Raw genomic sequence first — 20,866 nt, forward strand, 5'->3', positions numbered from 1 at the left:
TTCCAAGTCGGCCAAGGATTAGCCCACCTTCAGAAATATGTCAGCTGCTTTTCTTGTGCCATCATTTTCTCCCTGATAAAAAGTGTCTTTTCAATATTAATAGTTGAACATAAGTTTTAATTGGCTTTTCTTTTAGATATTGTATATGTATGTTTTAACTAATCTATTTATGGAAGCTGACGTGTCCTTCAAATGTCAAGCAAAGAGATTTCTCTAATGGTGTAACACTCAAGAAAAGCACAGTCACTTCAAACTAAGAAAGGAGACATATGATATAAAGTGGTTAACTCCAGCAAAACACATTCCTCTTACAGGGGATTCCTAAAATCATACTTTCTTCTCTTTTCTGTTTTAGATTGCAGCCTTGTAGTTCAGATTTGAAGAGTACAAATGCACGGGTCTAGTTTCTAGCATGCAAGTTGCTATTAAACTATAGTTAATTAATTAAAAATTTAAACTTACCTTTCTCCTCTTCAGTAATCACTTTATCCATTGCATAGTCCACATCAAAAATGTACCGGTAAAAGCAGAGCTGAGTGTACAGGGCCTTATCAGAATACTGTAATGTAAGAAGATAGCAGTTAAAAACCCAACTCAAAAGTGTGTCTCTTGCATCCATTTCTAAGTCCACTATCAAAAGGTGATTCTTTCAGGTTTTTTCTAGCAATTTATACGTTCCATTAATGTCAGATTTTTGGAACTGTTGTTACTATTATTATGCTGCAAAATCTCTTTACTACATCTCTACACTTTTTCTCACAATTTACCCCAAGCATTTACATAAATCATACTAAACTTATCCATTCTTACAGAAAAATAAATCACATTTATCCATTCTTATAGATACATGTATCACACAATGATGCTTTAGCAACAAAATTGAAGTCATAAGAATGATGGGACAAAGGAGTAACTTTAGTGCTTTAGTATATTGCACAATGCAAAGATCTCAAAAAAGAAAAAGAATTAATGCATACTTTTGATGAATACAGGTGTTTGCAGGTGTTTGGCTGTATTCTCTCCCTTCCCACACACAGCTGTGGTTACATAAATTGTGAACATGCCATTCAAATAAGAACAGGTGCATATATACCTTTAGAGCTATGTCATCACCTTGCTCTAAACATCTGTGAAGGCTACTGCATGTTAGCAATCACACATTTTGTTCAAAAATATGCAGGTGTGTACATGTGGAATATGATAGTCAATTAAATGCTCAATGTCAGTGATGTCAAGCCTCCATGCTACTCCTCTAGTTCAAAAATACATGCCTGTATGCATTCATATCACTGCCACCACTGTGAGCACTAGAAGATTGCTTGAATAGACATGAGATCCATCTTGCCCACACTACAACTAAACCCTTTCAAGTTAATCTTCTTGAACTCTTGTTCAATAAAACCACATCACAGTTCCTGCTGCTTAAGATATGGGAGTTCAAATATTGGCCAACAATGGTTTGAAGGGTTGTGCCTTACAAAAATTCTAATTAAGAATGAGATAACCATGACAGCATCAAACGTGGAAGTAGTGTCCATTGTAATCCATTTAGTACATATGTAGATATGTACAAACTCTTGACGATTTTCCTGATGAGCTACAAAGCCAATGAAGAATGGGGTTAGACCAATATAGAACTGTAACTCGGTATACCACAAGGAACAATCCTGAAAATGCAGTGGAAGAGCAACTGGTAAACTATTTCTGCTTGGAATTCTGCCTTAACTTAGCTTTTCGCTATGCTACCCAATCAAGCCAAGTTTGTTACTAAATTCAGCTAATTTTACACTCCTGCTGACATGTTATAAGGTATCTATAACTATTAAGCAACTCATGTTGAGACATTTGACAACTATTACTACTGCTATTTTTTATATATTTTAACAGTATACTTTTTCCACTTCATGTGAACCTATTTCAAAAAAAGACACACAGAAGCTTATTTTATTCCTTATTAGCTATTCTACGATATGCCTCATCATTATACTATTATACACCAGTTATTTTTAGTAAATCCTGATTACTGCTTCCTGAAGAAGAAAAAAGGAGGACGACAGCGATTAAGTTATTTGTTTAGTTTTTTAGATTCAGCTGTAATTGCTGGTACACATCTCCCTGACTGCACATATGAAGCAGGTTGAATAGAACACTGAAATTACCTCCTTCATAATAGTTTGTTTTGATAATGTATTGTGTGTCGAGATGATGAGAAACAGTTGCTGTCAATTTGATTAGCCATTATATTTTTATGTTAATTGCCATTATTGGGTCCATTCTGTTTAGTGTCACCATAGAAGCCATACAATGTTAGCACAAATAACAAATTGGAGTAAATTAGGAAGATATATTTTTGCCAATTCATTTTAATTGCCCCTCAGTCCTTCCGTCGGTTAACGCAGCTGTTGACCCATAATAAGCGCTAGGTCAATATAGCTGCTTGTCAATTCAGAAATGCAAAGTGCTGTGTTGCTGGTAATGGATATACAACAACCTTTGCCAGCCAACTGAAGCAAACGAATGACAACTCACACGAAAGAATAAAGCATCAGCTATAGAGTTTAGTGACCTGATATTAGTAGGCAGGCTAATTGAAAGTCACTGCTTAAATGGATAAAGAAAATACAAAAATCAGTACGTAAAAATGTATACATGCACACACAGACAGATATATATACACACACAAATTTTTTTTACTGATAATGTGCTAGTATCTACTTCCCCGTAGCTTCCTACTACATCTTACAATTAGTAATTAGTGGAAAACAGAAGCGTTTGAAGATTTTAACGCAATTAAGTATGAATTATATGGCATACTTATGAATCCAAGGAAGAGGTACATAAAATTTAAAAGGACTTTAAGAATTACTTATAGCATCACTTCTTGTATTTCCTTAATTTCTGATAACTGTAGGTTTAAAAAAAGGGGAAAAAAGCCCAATCCCTAGAACTTCAAACCCAAGTAATATTTACTTTTAAAGGTGATTTTTTTGTGTAAAGAAAACCTGACACCGCTAACATTATGGTAAGAACTTGGAATAAATTTGTGTCATCATTTACATATCCTTTCTTCCCATGAAAGGCTGAATGGTGAGTACCCGAAAATAAAACTCTGTTTTGAAGTTCTTATTTGTTTCATGAGGCTTGATTTCATTAAGAACTGACTTCAGCAGATAAGTCTGCTTCTTTGACAGTTTCCATTCATGGAAAGAACACCTTGTTCTTTCCACGCAATCAAACATTTTTTTAAAAATTGCATTTAAACCAGCAATAAACAGACGAAGGAACCAAAGGTATACAGTTTGCATTCAGCACAGTTTTTCATTCCTTTGACAGAAAAATTAAGCTTCTAATATAAAAATAACATACAATGAAAAAATTCATTTTGCTTGGCCAACAAAATATTAATTCAAAGAAACAGGTTTAATACAGTTGCAGAACTGTTTCCCGTAGCATCAGGAGGCCAAATGCAAATCTCCAACCTGCCTTCCCAGGAGGAACTTAAGATTACACAGATTACGTAACAGGAAACGGATGGTGTCTTCTTAACAAAACTGGCAAATTATGAACACTGGAAAGCAAATTTTCCCACAGCTAAGCATAAAACTAGGGTATAAAATGTTCAGTCATGAAAATAAAATAATCTCCCTCCCACATGTGCCAGGGAATACTCACTAGGGCATACATTAGGAAAGGAGGCTTCACAGACACAACGCTTTTGTATTTCCAGAGCTCCTGAAGGTCATCTGTGCCTCCACAAGTGTCCAAGTTCACCCTGGCTTGACTGCAACAACTAGCTTAGTATTTGTCTTGTCCCTACAGCTGCTGATGTTTGAAGACACTGGACTGAATGGTAGCACCATCTCTTCTCCTGTCTCAAAAATGCCTAAAAAACTCAGCTCTGCAGCAAGGCCCTCTTGTGCTCTCACTCCACGTCTCTCTGGCCCAGTAAACAATGGCGCATTTTTTTCCACATTGAAATGAAAGTGGAGAACAATCCCAACTCCCTCACTCCGTAACAACACAGTCAGTGAGTAGGGGATGTTTCCAGAAGCAGCAGACATAGGTTTGCAACCTTTCTGGCAAGAACAGAGAATTAAACTTGGTTTTCTCAATCTTGCATAGAGAGGGTGGAAAAATTGACAATGTCCACCTTCCCTTCTCTCTTTTAGAAATGCCAAAGCTCAACTACCTGAAAGTAAGGGGAACTGGAAAGATTTAACCATTGGTGAATATCTTCCTACCCTAAACACAGCACCTAAGGAGAACTCAAGATGCACAGCCTCTCACTAGGTTTTATGTTAGGGAAGAAAGGTTGGTGGCAGCTGCATTTAGGTGCTGAAATTAGAAGGCCCCTCCCTCAGTGTTGGCTGTTTTAGATTACATCCCAAGGAACTTCAGCTGAGATGTCTCCTTCTCCTCCATCCTCTTAACAGGGTGCCTGAGTGGCTAATACACCAACCTTTAAAATCCCTTCAGTAGCTAAGGGCAGCAGCATGGTGACCTAGAGAATCCAGGTAAGAAATGTCTGAGGAAAGGAAAAAGGGAAAAATAAACAGAAGGAAAAGTTGATGGAAATTCACAACAACAAAGTAGCAGAAGACTGAGCTTATGATTCCAATTCTTATGTTTTACTTACCTAGATATAATGCTATTCTACCTTTTAAGCAGCATGTAAAACCTCCATATCTTGAAAGGCTACATTTGAACAGGGCAGAAAACTAAATGCCCCTAATTAGATTTATTTTCTTTGAACCATTGTGAATTCCTGTATTAACCAAAGTAAGATGTGATGGTCAATGCTTTTTAGATTACTCATATTCCTCTACAGTAGGTTGAAGTCTTTTATTTACTCTTTGGCATGTCCCAGATTCCCATAGTTCTCTATAGTCCCCCCACACTCATGACCCTTTAAATCTTTTCTGCATTGTCATTGTTTTCTGCCCTTTTGCTTTCTTCTGTGCTTCACTCTCTCCTATTTCTTCAGGCCCTCTTTTTGGTGGTGTTGTTATTTTGTATTCTTTGTAATTTACTATTTTCCATTGTGTCACCTATGATTTACGGATTATGAAGGCAACAAGAAATTAAAAAAACACAAAAAAACTTCCCCCTGCTAGTTTGCTAACTCTAGTAGACTGCTTTGCAAAGGAGATAATTTCCACAGGCTACAGAAGTTACTTGTATTACTTCAATTAATTATAATTATATTATTAATTATAATACAAAACAGTGGCACCACTTCATTAATCAGCTGCTTGAGTTACTTTTGTGAAAAGTATTTTTGGTAATTTGATTAGAAAGAACAGTGGCTCTTACTACTGTGATATGATTCAGTGTGTCCAAACAAATCCTTTAGAACTAGTTCTCAGTACTTTAAAAACAGGAAGGAAAGAAAAGGAAATAGAAGTCTCCCGGCAGAAAAATGTCTCTGAGACTCTTTCAAGGCTTAGATGTAACAGAGCAAAGCGTAAAGGAAATACTTCAGTGCTTTGAGAGGCATTTCCTCCCCTCCCCCCTTAGAAAGATGCAGTAATTAAAACCTAATTATTATCTTCATTTTAAACAAAACCTAAAGTGAATACCAATTAATAACAACATACTAATGAGCATCTGCTGTGATGAAATTGAATATGAATGTGCTGCAAATTTCGGGTAATTTATTTTTTCGGGGAAGTGCCACTGGTCTCAATCTATGGCTAGAAGATTGTATAGACTGTACACATTTTCCACCGTGTCTCTTATGTGCAGCAATTTCTATTTTCAAAAAGAGGGCATAGCTCAGCTTTGTGGATGCTTATGCATCCAAATGCTATCCATGCTACAACGGTTTCAAGGCAACAAGCTGAAGCGTAAGACCGTGTTTTACACACCTCACATATTCTTTTGTAAAACCAGGGCAGTTGCATTGCACCAGCTTCACACAGACCCTATTCACCATCAGATTCTGAAGGCAGAAGCTCCTGCACAATAAGAGCTTGCAAAGTGTGAATTAATTTCACACTAAATACTCATAGTGTGCATACCCCTTGCCTCATGCCAATGCTGATGTATACTGAAGTCTGGTCTTCTCGCACATCACAAAACCCAGATAAAACACGGTGCTGGTCTGTGTCAAATAGGCTGAAATAAACTGCACCTAAAATAACTATTTCATATAAAACAAAAAAGGTGAAATAAAAGTACCTCTAAATTGCAGCCTTTATGCTTTAGCTTAAAATAAGTTTTCTGAAAACCTACCCCCAATTCCATTAATTAGCAAACACACTAAAAGTAACTACAATATAGCCTGAAGACAAGATTGGATTATTTATTGAAAAATTTATTCTATCATAATAGAGAAACAAGAGGATAATTCTAAACCATTAAAAACTAACTATTGCACAAAATTATGCTGTAAATCCCATCGCTTTCTTGCGTAAAAGGTTAGGAGAATTGGGTAGTTACACAAGAACATTCAATGTCATTACAGAAGGACCACTGCAGAACTATCGTAAAGAACAAATGCATCTCTACGCTTACAAACATTAGGTCCAAGCTTTATGTGTAAGAAATAAAGTGTACTTCTTAAAAGCACAGATTTAAAAAATTTTATTCCTAAATGGAACTTTTGACAAAATTTACAAGAACATAAATAATGTAGACCTGGACAACAAAACCTCACTGAGCTCTCATGGATTGGCTGCATCTGAAGAATGCAAGCATTAGGTTAATAAATACATTAGTGTACTAGTGATAGCTTTTTATAAAGCTTCTTCTTCAGTACACTTCAATGAGAATGGTTTTCTAAAGGGAGCTCCATGAGGAACAATCTCTTTTGAGATCACTGCCATCTCTTAATATTCTGAAGGAAGCTGGGATCACAGTAGCCCTGTTAGAGCTGACACCACCCTCATGAGATGGTTGGTCACCATCTTTCCTGACAGCAGTATTGGTTATAAACCACATGGTAGGGGGGTTTCCTTCTCAACTCTCCAAACTGTCTGCACACCCTTTCCCCCATGTGAGTGGTTTTTTTTAGTGAATATGACTCACAGAGTCCACTAAAGAAGTAAAAGGAAACCGAAACAGACGGGGCAGGATTTGAATATGATAAAAATTTCCCTAGTACTTACGTTAACTTGGACTGTATGACAAAAGAGACTCTTCCATATACATGCAGTGGTCAATAGCAAAAAAAAGCACAGTGGCAAGACTGAATATTCCTGTACATTGTAAGATTTCTTTTTTCCCATTAAGTAACTGAATTGACACGAACTTTTGCTGGTTTAAGTCCTGTTTAGTGAGAACATGACAGAGGATCTAATTATAAAAAAACCACTGTGGACTGCAACACCAGTGTAAGAACAGAAAAGTGGGTGAGGAACTGAGTGAAGAACAGATGATGACACCTGCTGACAAGGGACACTGGACTGAATGAAGGGGTTAACAGAATACACTTTCAGGGTGGATCGTGACAATATTATTACTAAACATTTTCATTAAGAAACCCTGGGGAAAAAGTAGCTGCCTATGAACAAGAGGCATAGACACCGGCAAAATAGAAAAGGAAGGAAATTTAATAGCAAAATATTTCTGGCCACAACAAAGAAGCTGAATTAATTATCTGAAACTGGGGAGAGTCCCAAGCTGGAACTTGAGGATTCACAAGATGACGTCTCAAGGCATATAGCAAAGACACAAGATGAACAGCAAGGGCCAGCAGACCAGGCAGTACTGACGGAGCTCTGGAGGAATGCAAGGATGAAGCTGTTGGACCACTAATGGTGGCAGATAACCTCTACTTGAAGCTGATAGCGTAAGCAAAGACATGAGGTAAGACCTCTTCCTATTCTTTGGGGATATCTTGGATTTTAAACAAAAAGACTCAAGAGTCATCAGTTCTTAACAAACAGTTTGTCATCTTAATGATATGTATGCAACCCTCTCCCCTATTCCTGGTCTTGTGTGTGCTCTACTGCTCATCTGAGCACGTGATAAACTAAAGTCAACTCACTAATCGAGCAAAAATTACTCACCTCTTTTCTAATCTGGTAGAAAACTAATTCAACAAGCCTAACTGCCTCCCTATGTGGTAAACAGCTGGCACAAGGTGAACAAGGTAGCTGATGTGAATAAGCCAGACTAGCCATTGGTAGCAAGGGAAAGCAGTAAGTTCCCCTGCTTTAAGGTTTGGGTTTGAACTCCGCCTTGCACCCAGTACTCAAGCTTATTTGAGCAGCTCAGTAAGACCTCGCAGTGAGAACACAAGTCTCAACTAAAAATCACTCTTTTTTGGGATGGAGGAATCACATGACTCACATACTCTCAGTATACATGGCATCACAAAGCATGAAATTTTCAGCATCAAGATGTTTATGACTAATTTTTGCTATTACTAATATTTCATACAGTTATACAGGAGACAAGTGTGAAAAACTTGTATATTTCTTGAACAAGACCAGATGCTATCTGAAGTTACCATTTTTTTAAGACCATTGTAACAGTAATCAATGGTCAACTGTATATAAATTAGCTCTAAAGATGTTATATAAGTGTACACATGCAGATATATACATGTCTATGCACTACACATATGTATGTCGGATTATATATATATGAACACAGACATTTTAATAAAAATACAATAGCAAAAATAAATATAAATTTGAAGTTTAAAATAAAAATATTTTATATAAACATTCATTCAAAGTCTCTGAAAAATGCAGAAATAGCCCTCAAAATTAATAATAAAATCAATAAATAGCTGGTTTTCATACAGAGGTTTATTAAATAGGATCACATGAGGTAATTAACTCGGATACTAGGAAATGTCATCAATGCGGTCCCTTTGGTCAGTTTTCCCCAGCTAAGCAAAACAGGGCTGACTAGTAAGCTCAAGCACTGAACTGTTACTGTCTACATTACTGAACTTTTAACGTTTGCTGATTGTGTTTTGGGCCATGACAACAGACTAAGACAGAGATGGGGCATGGCCAGAGGCTAATTGACACTGACACTGACAGTGCAATAGGACAAGAAGGTACAAGACTTGCTTTTATCAAAAAAAATCAAGACTTTGCATTTTAAACTAGATGTAGGAAATATAAACAACTTCATCAGTAATATGCCTCATGGATCTGGAGAGGCTCTAGAGTATTCACTCATGTTCTCCCCTGTGAAAGCAGTATCATTGTATAACTAAGGGATTTGCAGACTAAAGAGTCTGGAGCCTTAAGATCCATCCTACAATGATGTACTTTAGGATGAGGATTGTACAAAAATTCTCCAAACTATAATTTATAGCAGAAAGGTTAAGATTTGAGGTTTTTCACATCAAACTAAACATATGGGCTTTACTGGACACCCGATGAAAGACAGACATTACTCTGAAAACAGACTCTCCCAGCAGCACACACAAGTAGAAGTACAAAATTGTATCTGCCCAAATGCATTGAACATTACTCCAAAGAAGCATCAGCATGATCCCAAAATCAACTGTATTTTAAAACCCTCCATTTGACAATATTTGCACACTTCAAATAATTTGCTGCTTGAAATAAGCAGCATATAGATATGCTCCTAAAACATATCCTCTGCTTGCTGTACAGGACAAATCTAATTGACCAAGAAAAAAAAAAAATTCCATGTTTACATTCTCTAGACAAAACCAAGCATTTTCAAAGTAAGTCACTCATTTCTGTATTTCTGGAATTATCTGACCCTTGACAATCTGGGGTGGACAATAAGTAATTAACAGAAAAGGCTTGGTTAAACAGCATTACAATTGAAAACCACCTCTGTAAAGAAAAGCTGCCATGCTGCTCTGGAGGTAAAGTACCGTGGCCAAGTATTCCCCATCTATCTTAAGTGTTGCAGAACAAGCTAGTACAGCTCAGTCTTGTTCTAGAGAGCTGACGGATCTATTCATTGAATGAGGAGCACTCATAGCAGCTAACTACAGGTCATCTACTTATTTGAAACAGAAAAAATAAGCACACACATAGAAACTCTCATCACTGAACAGAATTCTTTTACCTTTCAAATAATTTAATGTATTTCCATAAAAAAACCTAAAATAATGATATTCTTTCTAACAAAAGAGAACTGAACTGTAAATATCCAGGAAACTTACGTTACAAAAAGATGTGTTACTATAATTGAAAGAGTCAAACAATTAGGACTCTATACAGCTGAAATTTGGATACAGAATCTCTGCCCTTAGGGAGAATTGTTCCTCATGGAGAATGCAAGTCCTATCCTGTTTCTCAGGACCCACATTTCTCACAGTTGGAAACCAAATAAATCAAGTTGGGCTCAACCAAGAAGATTTTATGAAACTGCCTTACTAGGAGGAAATTCTGCCTGCAGGGAAAGAATCTGCATAAGGTAGCTCCCAGACCAGAATCACAGGTCAACCACCTATAAGCTGTAGTCCTATTTCATGGCAGTGAGAGAGAGGACATTACTAGAGGCCTGAGGCTACTGGAGGTCTCCTGGAGTCCTCTCCAGACTAGGTATAAGGCTGTTTTTTTACCATTTCATGCAATCTGCTAACACATTCAAGGATGGTTGTGTATTGCCAAGGACGAGCAAAAGATTATCCCTTATTATCTTATCTGAGGCACACTTTGAGTCTTCTGTCTGCTTGCAAAAATAAAGAAGGTGCCACTTCTGATGTTCCTCTGATGAGGATGCTATGAATAACAATGGAAAAAGCTGATAAAACAAGTCTTTTTCTCACAATCTAGACTGTAGTAGAGGTACCAAGTTTCAGTTTGGAAGTAAGATATTTTTGGTTTCATAAAATTATTTTAAACTAGCTCTGTATTTGCAACTGTGATTTTTATTTACTTTTTTTAGAAATAAAAATATTTTCTCACTGATTGATACAGTTCACACAAACATTGGTCATTTAGCTATCCAGACGCATACACTATAGAAGTGCAATCTGTGTAAGGAACTTGGCTTATACATATTTATTTAAATTACGATTTTGTTAAGAAATGGGTAATGTTGCATTTCTTTTCTGCAAAATAATTTACTAATATTTGTGAAAGTCTTTTTTTAACTGAATCTTGATTATCATTCAACAAGCACAAGTACAGCATTTAAAAACTGGTTTATTAGTAAATAAACAACACTATAAATAGGCTAGAAACACAAGCAAATAAGCTTATCTAAATACGTTTTAGATGTAAAAGCATGCACGTGAAAACAACAAAAAAAGTATCATTTACAGAAAGGGAACTAAACATACTGCTTTGGATTACTATATTCCCATTTCTCAAGAGTTCAGGACTCATTCCCTCAATTCTAGGTTTTATCAAGAGAGTAAAGTTTGAAAAGCTAGGTTTCCTCCTTCAACTCCTAGTTTCTCCATTTTTCATGAACTGTTCTTTGAGCTCAAGTAGTTAAATAACCTGAAGCAAAGAACGTATCTGCTGCTCAGGACACTTTTGCCTAAAGCAAATTAGGCATTTCAGTAAACTCTAAAGGACTTGGAGTCAATGTTTCTTCTTGTTGATCTTGATTTTTCTTAGAAGCTAAAACAATAAGGAAACTAGGCTGAGATATGAAAATGCTTCAGCTACCCATTATGCATCCTGAAACATATTAGAAGACCAGAATCGTTACAGACTGACAGAAGTCTATGGTGCCAACAGTATAAACAAGCAACTGCTGAAACTTCTCAGACTGTGCAAGATTACTGCTTCAGGTGGAAAGGCAAACAGACTTGCAATACAGTTTATTTAACTGAACTTACTCTGGAGCCAGGATGTACAAAGGTGACTCCTCCGTCAAATAAGATCTTTCCTCCTGTGTTTTGGTTAGACCAACTGTCCCCAACAGGTTATAGCAGCACCTATCTATTGGGAGCAGTGTATATGATCAGCTTTATCAATGCAAGTCTTGATCTCATGTTCCTGAAGTAGCTCTCATAGACTTTAACAGAACGGCTCTCTACTAAATGCTAAAGAAATGTCATCTTATGCAGATAACAAAGCAAAGGAGAGCTGCTTTTCCAGTGGGTGGCACTGAAATATTAAGATCAGTTGTGTTCAAAGGCACATCTCAATGACTTACAAGGAAACTTTACCTATTACCCTAGGGTTGAAATCAATGGCAGTACTTTAGGTACCAGACATAACGCCAATAGCTTATTATGCTGCAACCTGCTCCTTCCACAAACAGTGCAGGATTTATCCCCATATGATTTCCTATGCCTCTCTCAAGGCAAAACACAGGTTATTTTCAGTCTCCTTCTCCATAACTCAGAACAGATTCTTGGTATCGGTGCATACACTAATTGTGATGCATTTTATTTTTTAATGCCATCTTCTCTACATATGTACCTGACATTGTCTACCAATCTAACAGTGTTCTGGGTGACACAGGTTTCCATCACATGATGCATGTTTAAACTGATTGTTATTGACATCAATTTTGTGGACTTTTTTGAAAAACAAGAACAAAACCAAAACAAAACCAAACATAAATTCTGTCCTGCATCCTTCAATTCACAAGTCCAAACAAGAAGAGAAAAAGACACTAATCCTAAGATTATCCACAAGGAAAAGGAATTAGTCCACCTAAGAATGGACAAAGATTAAAACCTTTAGGTTTTGATTGTCAGCTGCTCTGCCGAATAAGGTCAATAGTGTGTGTGTGTGAATATTCCAGGAGACAAAGTGTGGATCAAACACACACACCTGCCCCCGTCAAGGACTTTCACTCAAGAGGTGCTGAATAAAGCTCAAAAAAACTACACAAACAGTCTGGAGGGTTATTCTGAAGATTCTCAGAAGCTTCAAAAATTGTTCAAAGTAGTTATGTCTGAGCTACTGAAGCAACTTAACACATGAAAAAGTAAACACACCAATTCAAAAATGATCCTCTAATAACATGATGTGAATGATCTATATCACCTATTCATTTTCATGGGACACCCCAAAACATTTAAGTAAACTGTAATGAATTTAATAGTTGTGACAGAAACAGCTCTGTAGCTCATTAATAACTGTAATCTATACAGTCCTTTCATTATTCCAGGCCTGGGGTCCCCAGCACAAGAAAGATGTGGAGCTCTTGGAAGGAGTCCAGAGGAGGGCCACAAATATGGTCAGAGGGCTGGAGCACCTCACGTACGAGGACAGGCTGAGAGAGTTGGGGTTGTTCAGCCTGGAGAAGAGAAGGCTCCAGGGAGACCTCATTGCGGCCTTCCAGTACTTGAAGGGAGCCTATAAACAGGAGGGGGAGAGTCTATTTACAAGGATTGATAGTGACAGGATGAGGGGGAATGGTTTTAAACCAAGAGAGGAGAGATTTAGGTTAGATATTAGGAGGAAATTTTTCACTGTGAGGGTGGTGAGGCACTGGCACAGGTTGCCCAGAGAAGCTGTGGATGCCCCATCCCTGGAGGTGTTCAAGGCCAGGCTGGATGAGGCTTTGAGCAACCTGGTCTAGTGGAAGGTGTCCCTGCCCATGGCAGGGGGGTTGAAACTAGATGATCTTTAAGGTCCTTTTCAACCCAGGCCGTTCTATGATTCTATGATTATAATGGTTTTTTGTTTCTAGTATGGATATGAGGAACTAAGTGTTATCTTCCACAGGTGCTTCCCATGTGACAGTTTAAAAAAAAAAAGAAATGAAAACCAGAGATGCCTGTCATCACACGTTACTGTAACTAGACCCTAATAATATGACCAGTAGAACTTTCTATATGTAGTTAATTAATGTTAATAATTCTGTGTGTAATAATCTCTGCTCTGGAAATGATCAACTGGCCACGTGACATAGGGTGGGGATGGAGCAGAAGAGTTAAGCTGCCATTTTTCCACTTTCCCTGTTTATTATTTCAGTGGTGTCTCTGTGTTTCTCACAAGTGCAAGGAGTCCCAGCTGATTATTACTAGCTGAGTTTTCATCACACAAATGAAACTATCATGTTATTAACAAAATTATTCTTTGCACTATCAGTTACCCTAATCACAGATATTTAGATGGAGACCCAAAAACAAAATTTAAACAAAACATATGAAGAACGGATACTTCCATGCAAGGCATCCCCACTAAACTGAAAACTGTTTGTCTGCAAACTATTAAAAAACACCCTCGTATTTTTAAGAATACAGACTTCTTAAAACAATCATCTTCAATGGATTAAATCTTAATGTTTTCACACTCAAAGAGATTGGTGACAAACAAGAACTGATTCCTCTAATGGGAAACCTTCTCAAAGTGATTATTTTTCCCTGTAGTTGAAAGAAGTACTGGTTTAAATAAAAAAAGTAGGTTTCTTTCTGCTGGAGAAAAGCAGAAGATATTGAACCATCATATCAACCTATGCAATAATTAGCTATGACTGAAAGAGCTCCAGTTACAAAGCAAGCAAGCAAAATAGTGGCTGGAGTATTTTTCATCACGGAGAGTATACAATGGCAAGTTATGGCACTGATAAAGATGAGAGAAACCCTGGACAAGTTATGGCTCTGATAAAGATGAGAGAAACCCTGGACACCAAGAACTCTGCTGACCCCAGGAAAAAATGTGCAATGGCAGCCACTCACAAAAGTGACAAAATATGATCTTTCCATAGTTCCATTCTCTAACAGAAGTGGGCCTGTTGGTATTTAACTGTTAGACAAGGACAGAGAAGACCCGTTTTACACCTCCATTTCTGCAAAGAGCTGCATACCATTAAGTGAATGTCTAGGCCTTCTGGTAACCTCAGCTCACCTTTGGTAAAGTTAGGACATCTGCAAACAGTGTTGGGTGTTAATAAAAAAATTACTAAAACAGTAAGGCACTAGATACTTGAGCATCATCTATTAAAAAAAAAAAAAGAAAAAAAAGTAGTGTTCTAAAGATTAGCCTTTCCCTCTAAGAAGGATTTCATTGGCCATACAGATCTATCCAGGCAGTCAGGTTGTATTAGGAGTTTTGAGTGTTCACATTCAACAAAAGAAGAAATAGTAGATTTAACCTTTCAAACTTTACAACAAAGTCTTAATACAATCATAGAATGGTTTGGCTTGGAAAGGACCTTAAAGATCATCGAGTTCCAACCCCCCTGCCACAGGCAGGGGCACCTCCCAAACCCCCCTGCCACAGGCAGGGACACCTCCCACTAGACCAGGTTGCTCAAAGCCTCATCCAGCCTGGCCTTGAACACCTCCAGGGATGGGGCATCCACAGCTTCCCTGGGCAACCTGTTCCAGTGCCTCATCACCCTCATGGTAAAATATTTCTTCCTAATATCTAACCTAAATCTACCCTCTTTCAGCTTAAAGCTGTTACCCCTCGTCCTCTCACTATACTCCCTGATAAAGAGTGCCTCCCCATCTCTCCTGTAGGCCCCCCTTAATTACTGGAAGGCTGCTATAAGGTCTCCCTGGAGCCTTCTCTTCTCCAGGCTGAACAACCCCAACTCTCTCAGTCTGTCCTCGTACGGGAGGTGCTCCAGCCCTCTGACCATCTTTGTGGCCCTCCTCTGGACTCACTCTAACAGGCCCTTGTCTTTCCCATACTGAGGACTCCAGAGCTGGATGCAGTACTCCAGGTGGGGTCTCATGAAAGTGGAGTAGTCAGTGTCAATACAGAGAGACAAACTACACTCTGCTTCTTTGCCCTGGCACAAAAAAACTAAAGCAGGTCAGGTATTTCTTTAAAAATTAAATATGGTATTTTACAAAATATAAATTATATTATTTCACTAAATACAATGGAAAAGACAAAAAGTAATTTGCGAAGTTCCAAAACGGCAAGGCAAGAAATCTTACAATAACAGGTCTTCCAGACAAAAGTCTGTAGGAAGCTCAGAAGCAGTGTCTAAATGACAGCAAGTGTCACAGGAAAACCATGCACCTACTTTGCTACATTTTGGAGTAAATTCTGAAGGGTAAGCTGGAAGATGAATGTGGTATAGTTATTAACAGCATGAGCACCTCCAAGTGCAATGGCTATTTTATCTCCAGGACAAAAAAAAAAAAAAACCAATGGAACACTCCAGTGAAAAACTTTCCTTAACAGTGACCTGCTAGTGAAAGAAAAATTTTGTTCATTGCACAGTTTTGATAAAATCCCTTCTAAAAATTTTTTCTTATGTCTCAGAGTAGTAGTGTAACAATTTAGAACTAGTAGCTTTTCATTAGGAAGATACTTAACTTCTCTGATGATAGCATCAAAAATTTTCCTGAGAAGTTCAACATATTTGATACGAAATTGGATCAGACGCTTCAAATATTGGACTCTGTGTCCCCCAAAAGGCAAGTTAAAATGTGTGATCAATTTACAGTAACATACATTTACAATGGATACAACATTCTGAACTTGAGATGCCTTCATGAGAAGTACAATGATACAGGACAAACCTTCCTACCACAAACAAATAATACTAAGAGTTAAGAAGTCTTACAAGAAATATCTCCCTCCTTTCTAGTGATCAGGCAGAACACATGGGTACTGCAGTATAAAGCTACACAAACCTTCAAGCTATGCACTCATGTATATGTTTCAAAGGTAGGAATCCATTTAGCAGATAAACTGGGATCTGCACAAGACTTTCTCCCCTCTTCCGCACACCAGTGAATGCAGCTGCAGCACTGCCGTAAGAAGACAACCCACAACAACACAAAAGAGAGGAACAGAATCTCTATAACAGGACAGACATTTCAGAAACTTTTTAACTACAACTAGTGATATCTAAACTTGAATTTCAGCCAGATGGCTTCTGATGATGGTGCAACGCTTGTAAAAATATTTGGATAGGTAAGATAAGATGGTGTTATTGCTTTCAGAAATACTAGTTTGCAATCAAAAAGGTGAGCTTCACCAGATATCCTAATAGAAGGATCTGATGTCTACGAAAATTCTAGTCAAAAGTAAAAACTGTAGACTTTATCATGCATCGCCAGTACTGGCATTAGAATAAATATCACCACCATTTACCTACATACCCATAAAAAGTAGCCCAATCACAACAAAATGCATGTTAATTCTTTCTAGTAACTTATTAACTGCAAAGACTCACTTCTCTACCTCCTCTAAACAATTTATCTGTGCTCACAACCTCTGCTAACTGAATTTCATTGTATTCCCAAGAAACCACATTATTTTTCATCAGATACCAAACAGATGCATCTTGAAACTGCACAATGATGTTCTCTGCACCAAGCCTCTTCTTGAATACACAGTTTTAGATGCCAGCCAAATCTATCTCATGAAGGAACAGAAGCAGAGAAAGAAGCTAGGTTTTGGTAACCAAAAAAGCAGCTAAGCAGACTGCCTGTCGTGATGTGTAGTGTCTCTCTTTGGAGCTCCTCCTTCCCAATGCTTCTGAATGATGCAGTAGAAAGGACCCACTAGTGAACTTGCATTACTGCCGTCACAATACTCCAGTAGAAAGCAAGTCCTTTGAACAACAGTGGATTAAGAGATACTGGTAATCAGATTTCTCAAAATCTAACAAAATATAAGCAGTTTCAGACTTGCAGTCCTCAAATGCATATCCAACCACTCCACATAAAAAAAAAAAAAAATCGCTCATGTAGACTGTATGAAAAGCATGTAGCAAGCTAAACATAATAAATCTTACCACACAACATAAATCATTAATAATTAAGACATTTAATTTGTTAAGCTAGTAAAGGTGCATTTCTGGGATTTAAAATATATCAAACACAAAAAAGCAACCTGGAAGTTAGGACCAGGGGAAGTACTCATACATACATACAATAAAAATGTCAATCACATAATCTTAAATAAGTAAGACTGGAAAAAAATGACCTTATCCTTTACAGTATCATGCAGTACCCCCGTGCCCAAATTATAGGGAATAAAAAGATGAACAAGGAAGAAGACATTCCATCTGAGCAGAAAAAGAACAGACTGCCCAGAGCAGCTGCTCTCAGAGGATTTAATAATAATATTTAGAAATAGTAATAGGAAAAATGTAGCTCTCAAAATTTTCTGGCCTAGGAAAAGTTGTATTGGCAAATTAGCTGTCTTAATAAGCTAGACAGGATGACAAGAGCACCTAATGAAAATACAGTGTTATTTTTCTATATTCTTGTAACTTTTTCCTTAAGAAGTTATGATTTTAACACTGTTATTCTTAAATCTGATCTAATTAAAATGCTAATTCCAATTCTGCACAGCAAGGCAGCTGATTTCCACAGGTATGGTAGCCCTGACACACAAATGCAAGCTTGCTTATGTAGAGGCCATGTCCACAACACACATCAAGGTTGGTGAGAGTGTGCCGGAATCAAAGGCTACCAAGGGAATTCTTCAGAAACACTACTGTTCACTTTCCACTCTCCACAATGCAACTTTTTAGGATTTCTCATCTTCCTGATTGATGACTCTTGCTAGTAAGGTTGCATAAATGTGAAGTTCAATACAGCCAAATACAGTCAGCTGGGAAAGTTTAGTATTTCCCTCATTCTTACAGCTTTTACAAAAGAAGTATTTTTCTTCATTGTCTTTTCATTGCAATCTTTCATCTTTTATTCACCTTGTTTATATATCCCACTAAATTTTATCTTCACTCCACTCCACTGTATAAGCTTGCAATGGAAATTGTTGAGAGGATGTCATCTTTAATACCTTATTTCTTCACAATGCTTCAAGATTATACTGTCTGCATTAGGTCATCAGCAACTTTTTGTAAGGTGATGCACTGGATGTATTCAGTCAAGAACTGTCAATGCTCTTGTTAAGGTTTACACAAGTACGAGGGAACACTACAAGAGTTAAAATTTTTTTTTTTTTTTTTTTTTTTTTTGCAAAAAACCTTATCAAGATGTAGATTTACAAAAAAAAAGTTTGTGTAGTGAATAATGAATAACTTTGTACATGTAATACTGCTAACCAGAGGAGCTGTCTCGAGCAGAAGATTCATTTTTGTCATAGCTAGCTCACTGGAGTTTGTATATATTTCTGCAACTGGGACAAGGAATGAGGCTGAAAGAGGAATGAGGCTGAAAACTGACTGGAAGATATAAATTAGGTTAGATAACAACAACCTCATGTGGCAGCAGGAAAGGAGCGAAACCTCGTACTATTTATTACCCATGCCAACAGACTGTTTTGTCAGGTGAAGATTTTTGAGTGGTTTTCAGCAAGGGAAAGAAATTCCCATCCTTCTCATGCACTGTTCCGCTTTATTATGCAGTAGCTGGAACTTCTGACCTGTCTTAACAAGATCACCCATGCAAAAACCTAGCCAGGAGGATCAGAGCACTGATGGACAATAAAATACGAATCTGAGAAGTTGGCAACATTTCCTTATTCATGTGGAAGTACTGAAAAGTATTCTTCATCATTTTTTGCTACCTCAGTATTCAGAAGCATGACATTCAACAAATCATCTAGATCATGAAAACAGAGTAACCAAACGCATATATGCCTCTTCAGGCAAGAAGTTTAACTGCTTCATCAAACCATCCACCTCACCAACCACAGACTTCCATGTTCTATGCGAGATAACCTATGGGGCAGAAAAGCATTTTCCCGAACTATCTAATCACAGGGCTACAAAAAAACTTAAACTAGTTTTTGCAGAGTTGTGCAAAGTCTCAAAAGGAGTTCACGGTTTATGAGACAGAACATGTATATTTTGGTTTTGTCCAGCACCAGGTGATTAAACAGGATAACCCATTCTCCAGGTCAAATTATGATGAAGGCTTCACATAGCACCATAACTGTCTTAGCATAACCTGTTCAAAACTTTTCCACAATGAAAAAATAAGACTGAAAAGACCCTGTCTCATACATGATGAAATCTGTTACCGTTACCATTTAGCTCCTAGCTTTAACAAATGCTCTTTCATAGCTTCTGTAATTTTCCCCACCTTCTCATGCTCTCGAAGGGAATGTCATTAACCATAACATCAAAATATCAAGAAATGCAAAATGGTGGTGAAATAATTCCTTCACACTTCATGAAACATCCTCCCATATAACAACCAACTCCACAGAAACTATTCTTATTAGAAGTTAATTCTTCTCTACTAGCCCTTCTCTCGTTGTTCTTCCATTATCCAGTCCTATCTTACAATTATTGTTGGTTTCTGCATGAGAGATCTATCAAAAGCATGAAGCGATTCTAGTGAGTCTTCTTCATGCTGGACCTGTCTCTAGAAGTGAACAACGCGTTATCTTTCAGATGAGATGGAAGCTGACACACAACCGCTAAAGGTCCTGTGGCACCTTTTGTTAAGTTCTGGTGGTACATCCTAAGCATCTTGGCCAAATTAAGTCTACTAGACTATAATTTGTTCAAACACCTCAAGCTCCCTTTGCAGCTTCATTTCATACAGTATTCTTCAGCTCTTGCTCTTAGCTGCCACTCGATGCTTCTCTAGGTTGTTAAACAGCTGCTGTGTTCAATCCTTGAGGTAGCTGCACTTCAGTGATAAAGTAAGTGAACCTATATATAGTTTGTAAATCCATTTGTTATGTCTAAAGTACTTTGAGATTTAGAATGTGCAAGAATGCACATATATTAAGCTTTTTAAACCCTAAAAAGGGGGACTGCCATAACTGGCAGGATCCACGTTCAGTCACTTTGTACTTAATGGTTTGAAAAAAATTACATGCAAATTATTTAGAATTTTATTCCACTTTTCAAAGCATGAAGTTAAATGTTCCCATTTCTAAAAATAATAATAAAAATCAATAACTATTATTCAGTATTCATTTGATATTCCACAATGGACTACTGTGAATTTGAACTCCAGGAAACGTTGCTGTTTCAAGCCTCCAAAGGGTTATTATATATAGCAGAGAGAAATAATAATTTAAAAACACATTAAAAAAAAGCAGAAAATGTTCTTTCTTTTGAATTATAACTAAAGATGAGAAAAGACAGAAGCAAATTAATTAGAATT

General features: G+C 37.3%; 1 protein-coding gene across 1 annotated transcript in view; it reads right to left on the reverse strand.

The window, feature by feature from the left end:
- Window positions 1–462: 462 nt before the first annotated feature.
- Window positions 463–20,866, reverse strand: part of LOC104470530 (DNA polymerase alpha catalytic subunit-like) — a gene marked incomplete at its 3' end in the record, with an annotated part of 67,874 nt that continues 47,470 nt past the window's right edge. The window contains exon 5 of the mRNA XM_010085489.1: window positions 463–559. Coding sequence (XP_010083791.1) covers window positions 463–559 — 97 coding nt within the window. The remainder of the gene's footprint in view (window positions 560–20,866) is intronic.

The sequence above is a fragment of the Pterocles gutturalis genome, unplaced genomic scaffold, assembly GCF_000699245.1.
Source record: "Pterocles gutturalis isolate BGI_N339 unplaced genomic scaffold, ASM69924v1 scaffold6730, whole genome shotgun sequence".
In the NCBI taxonomy this organism is placed as follows: Eukaryota; Metazoa; Chordata; class Aves; order Pterocliformes; family Pteroclidae; genus Pterocles; species Pterocles gutturalis.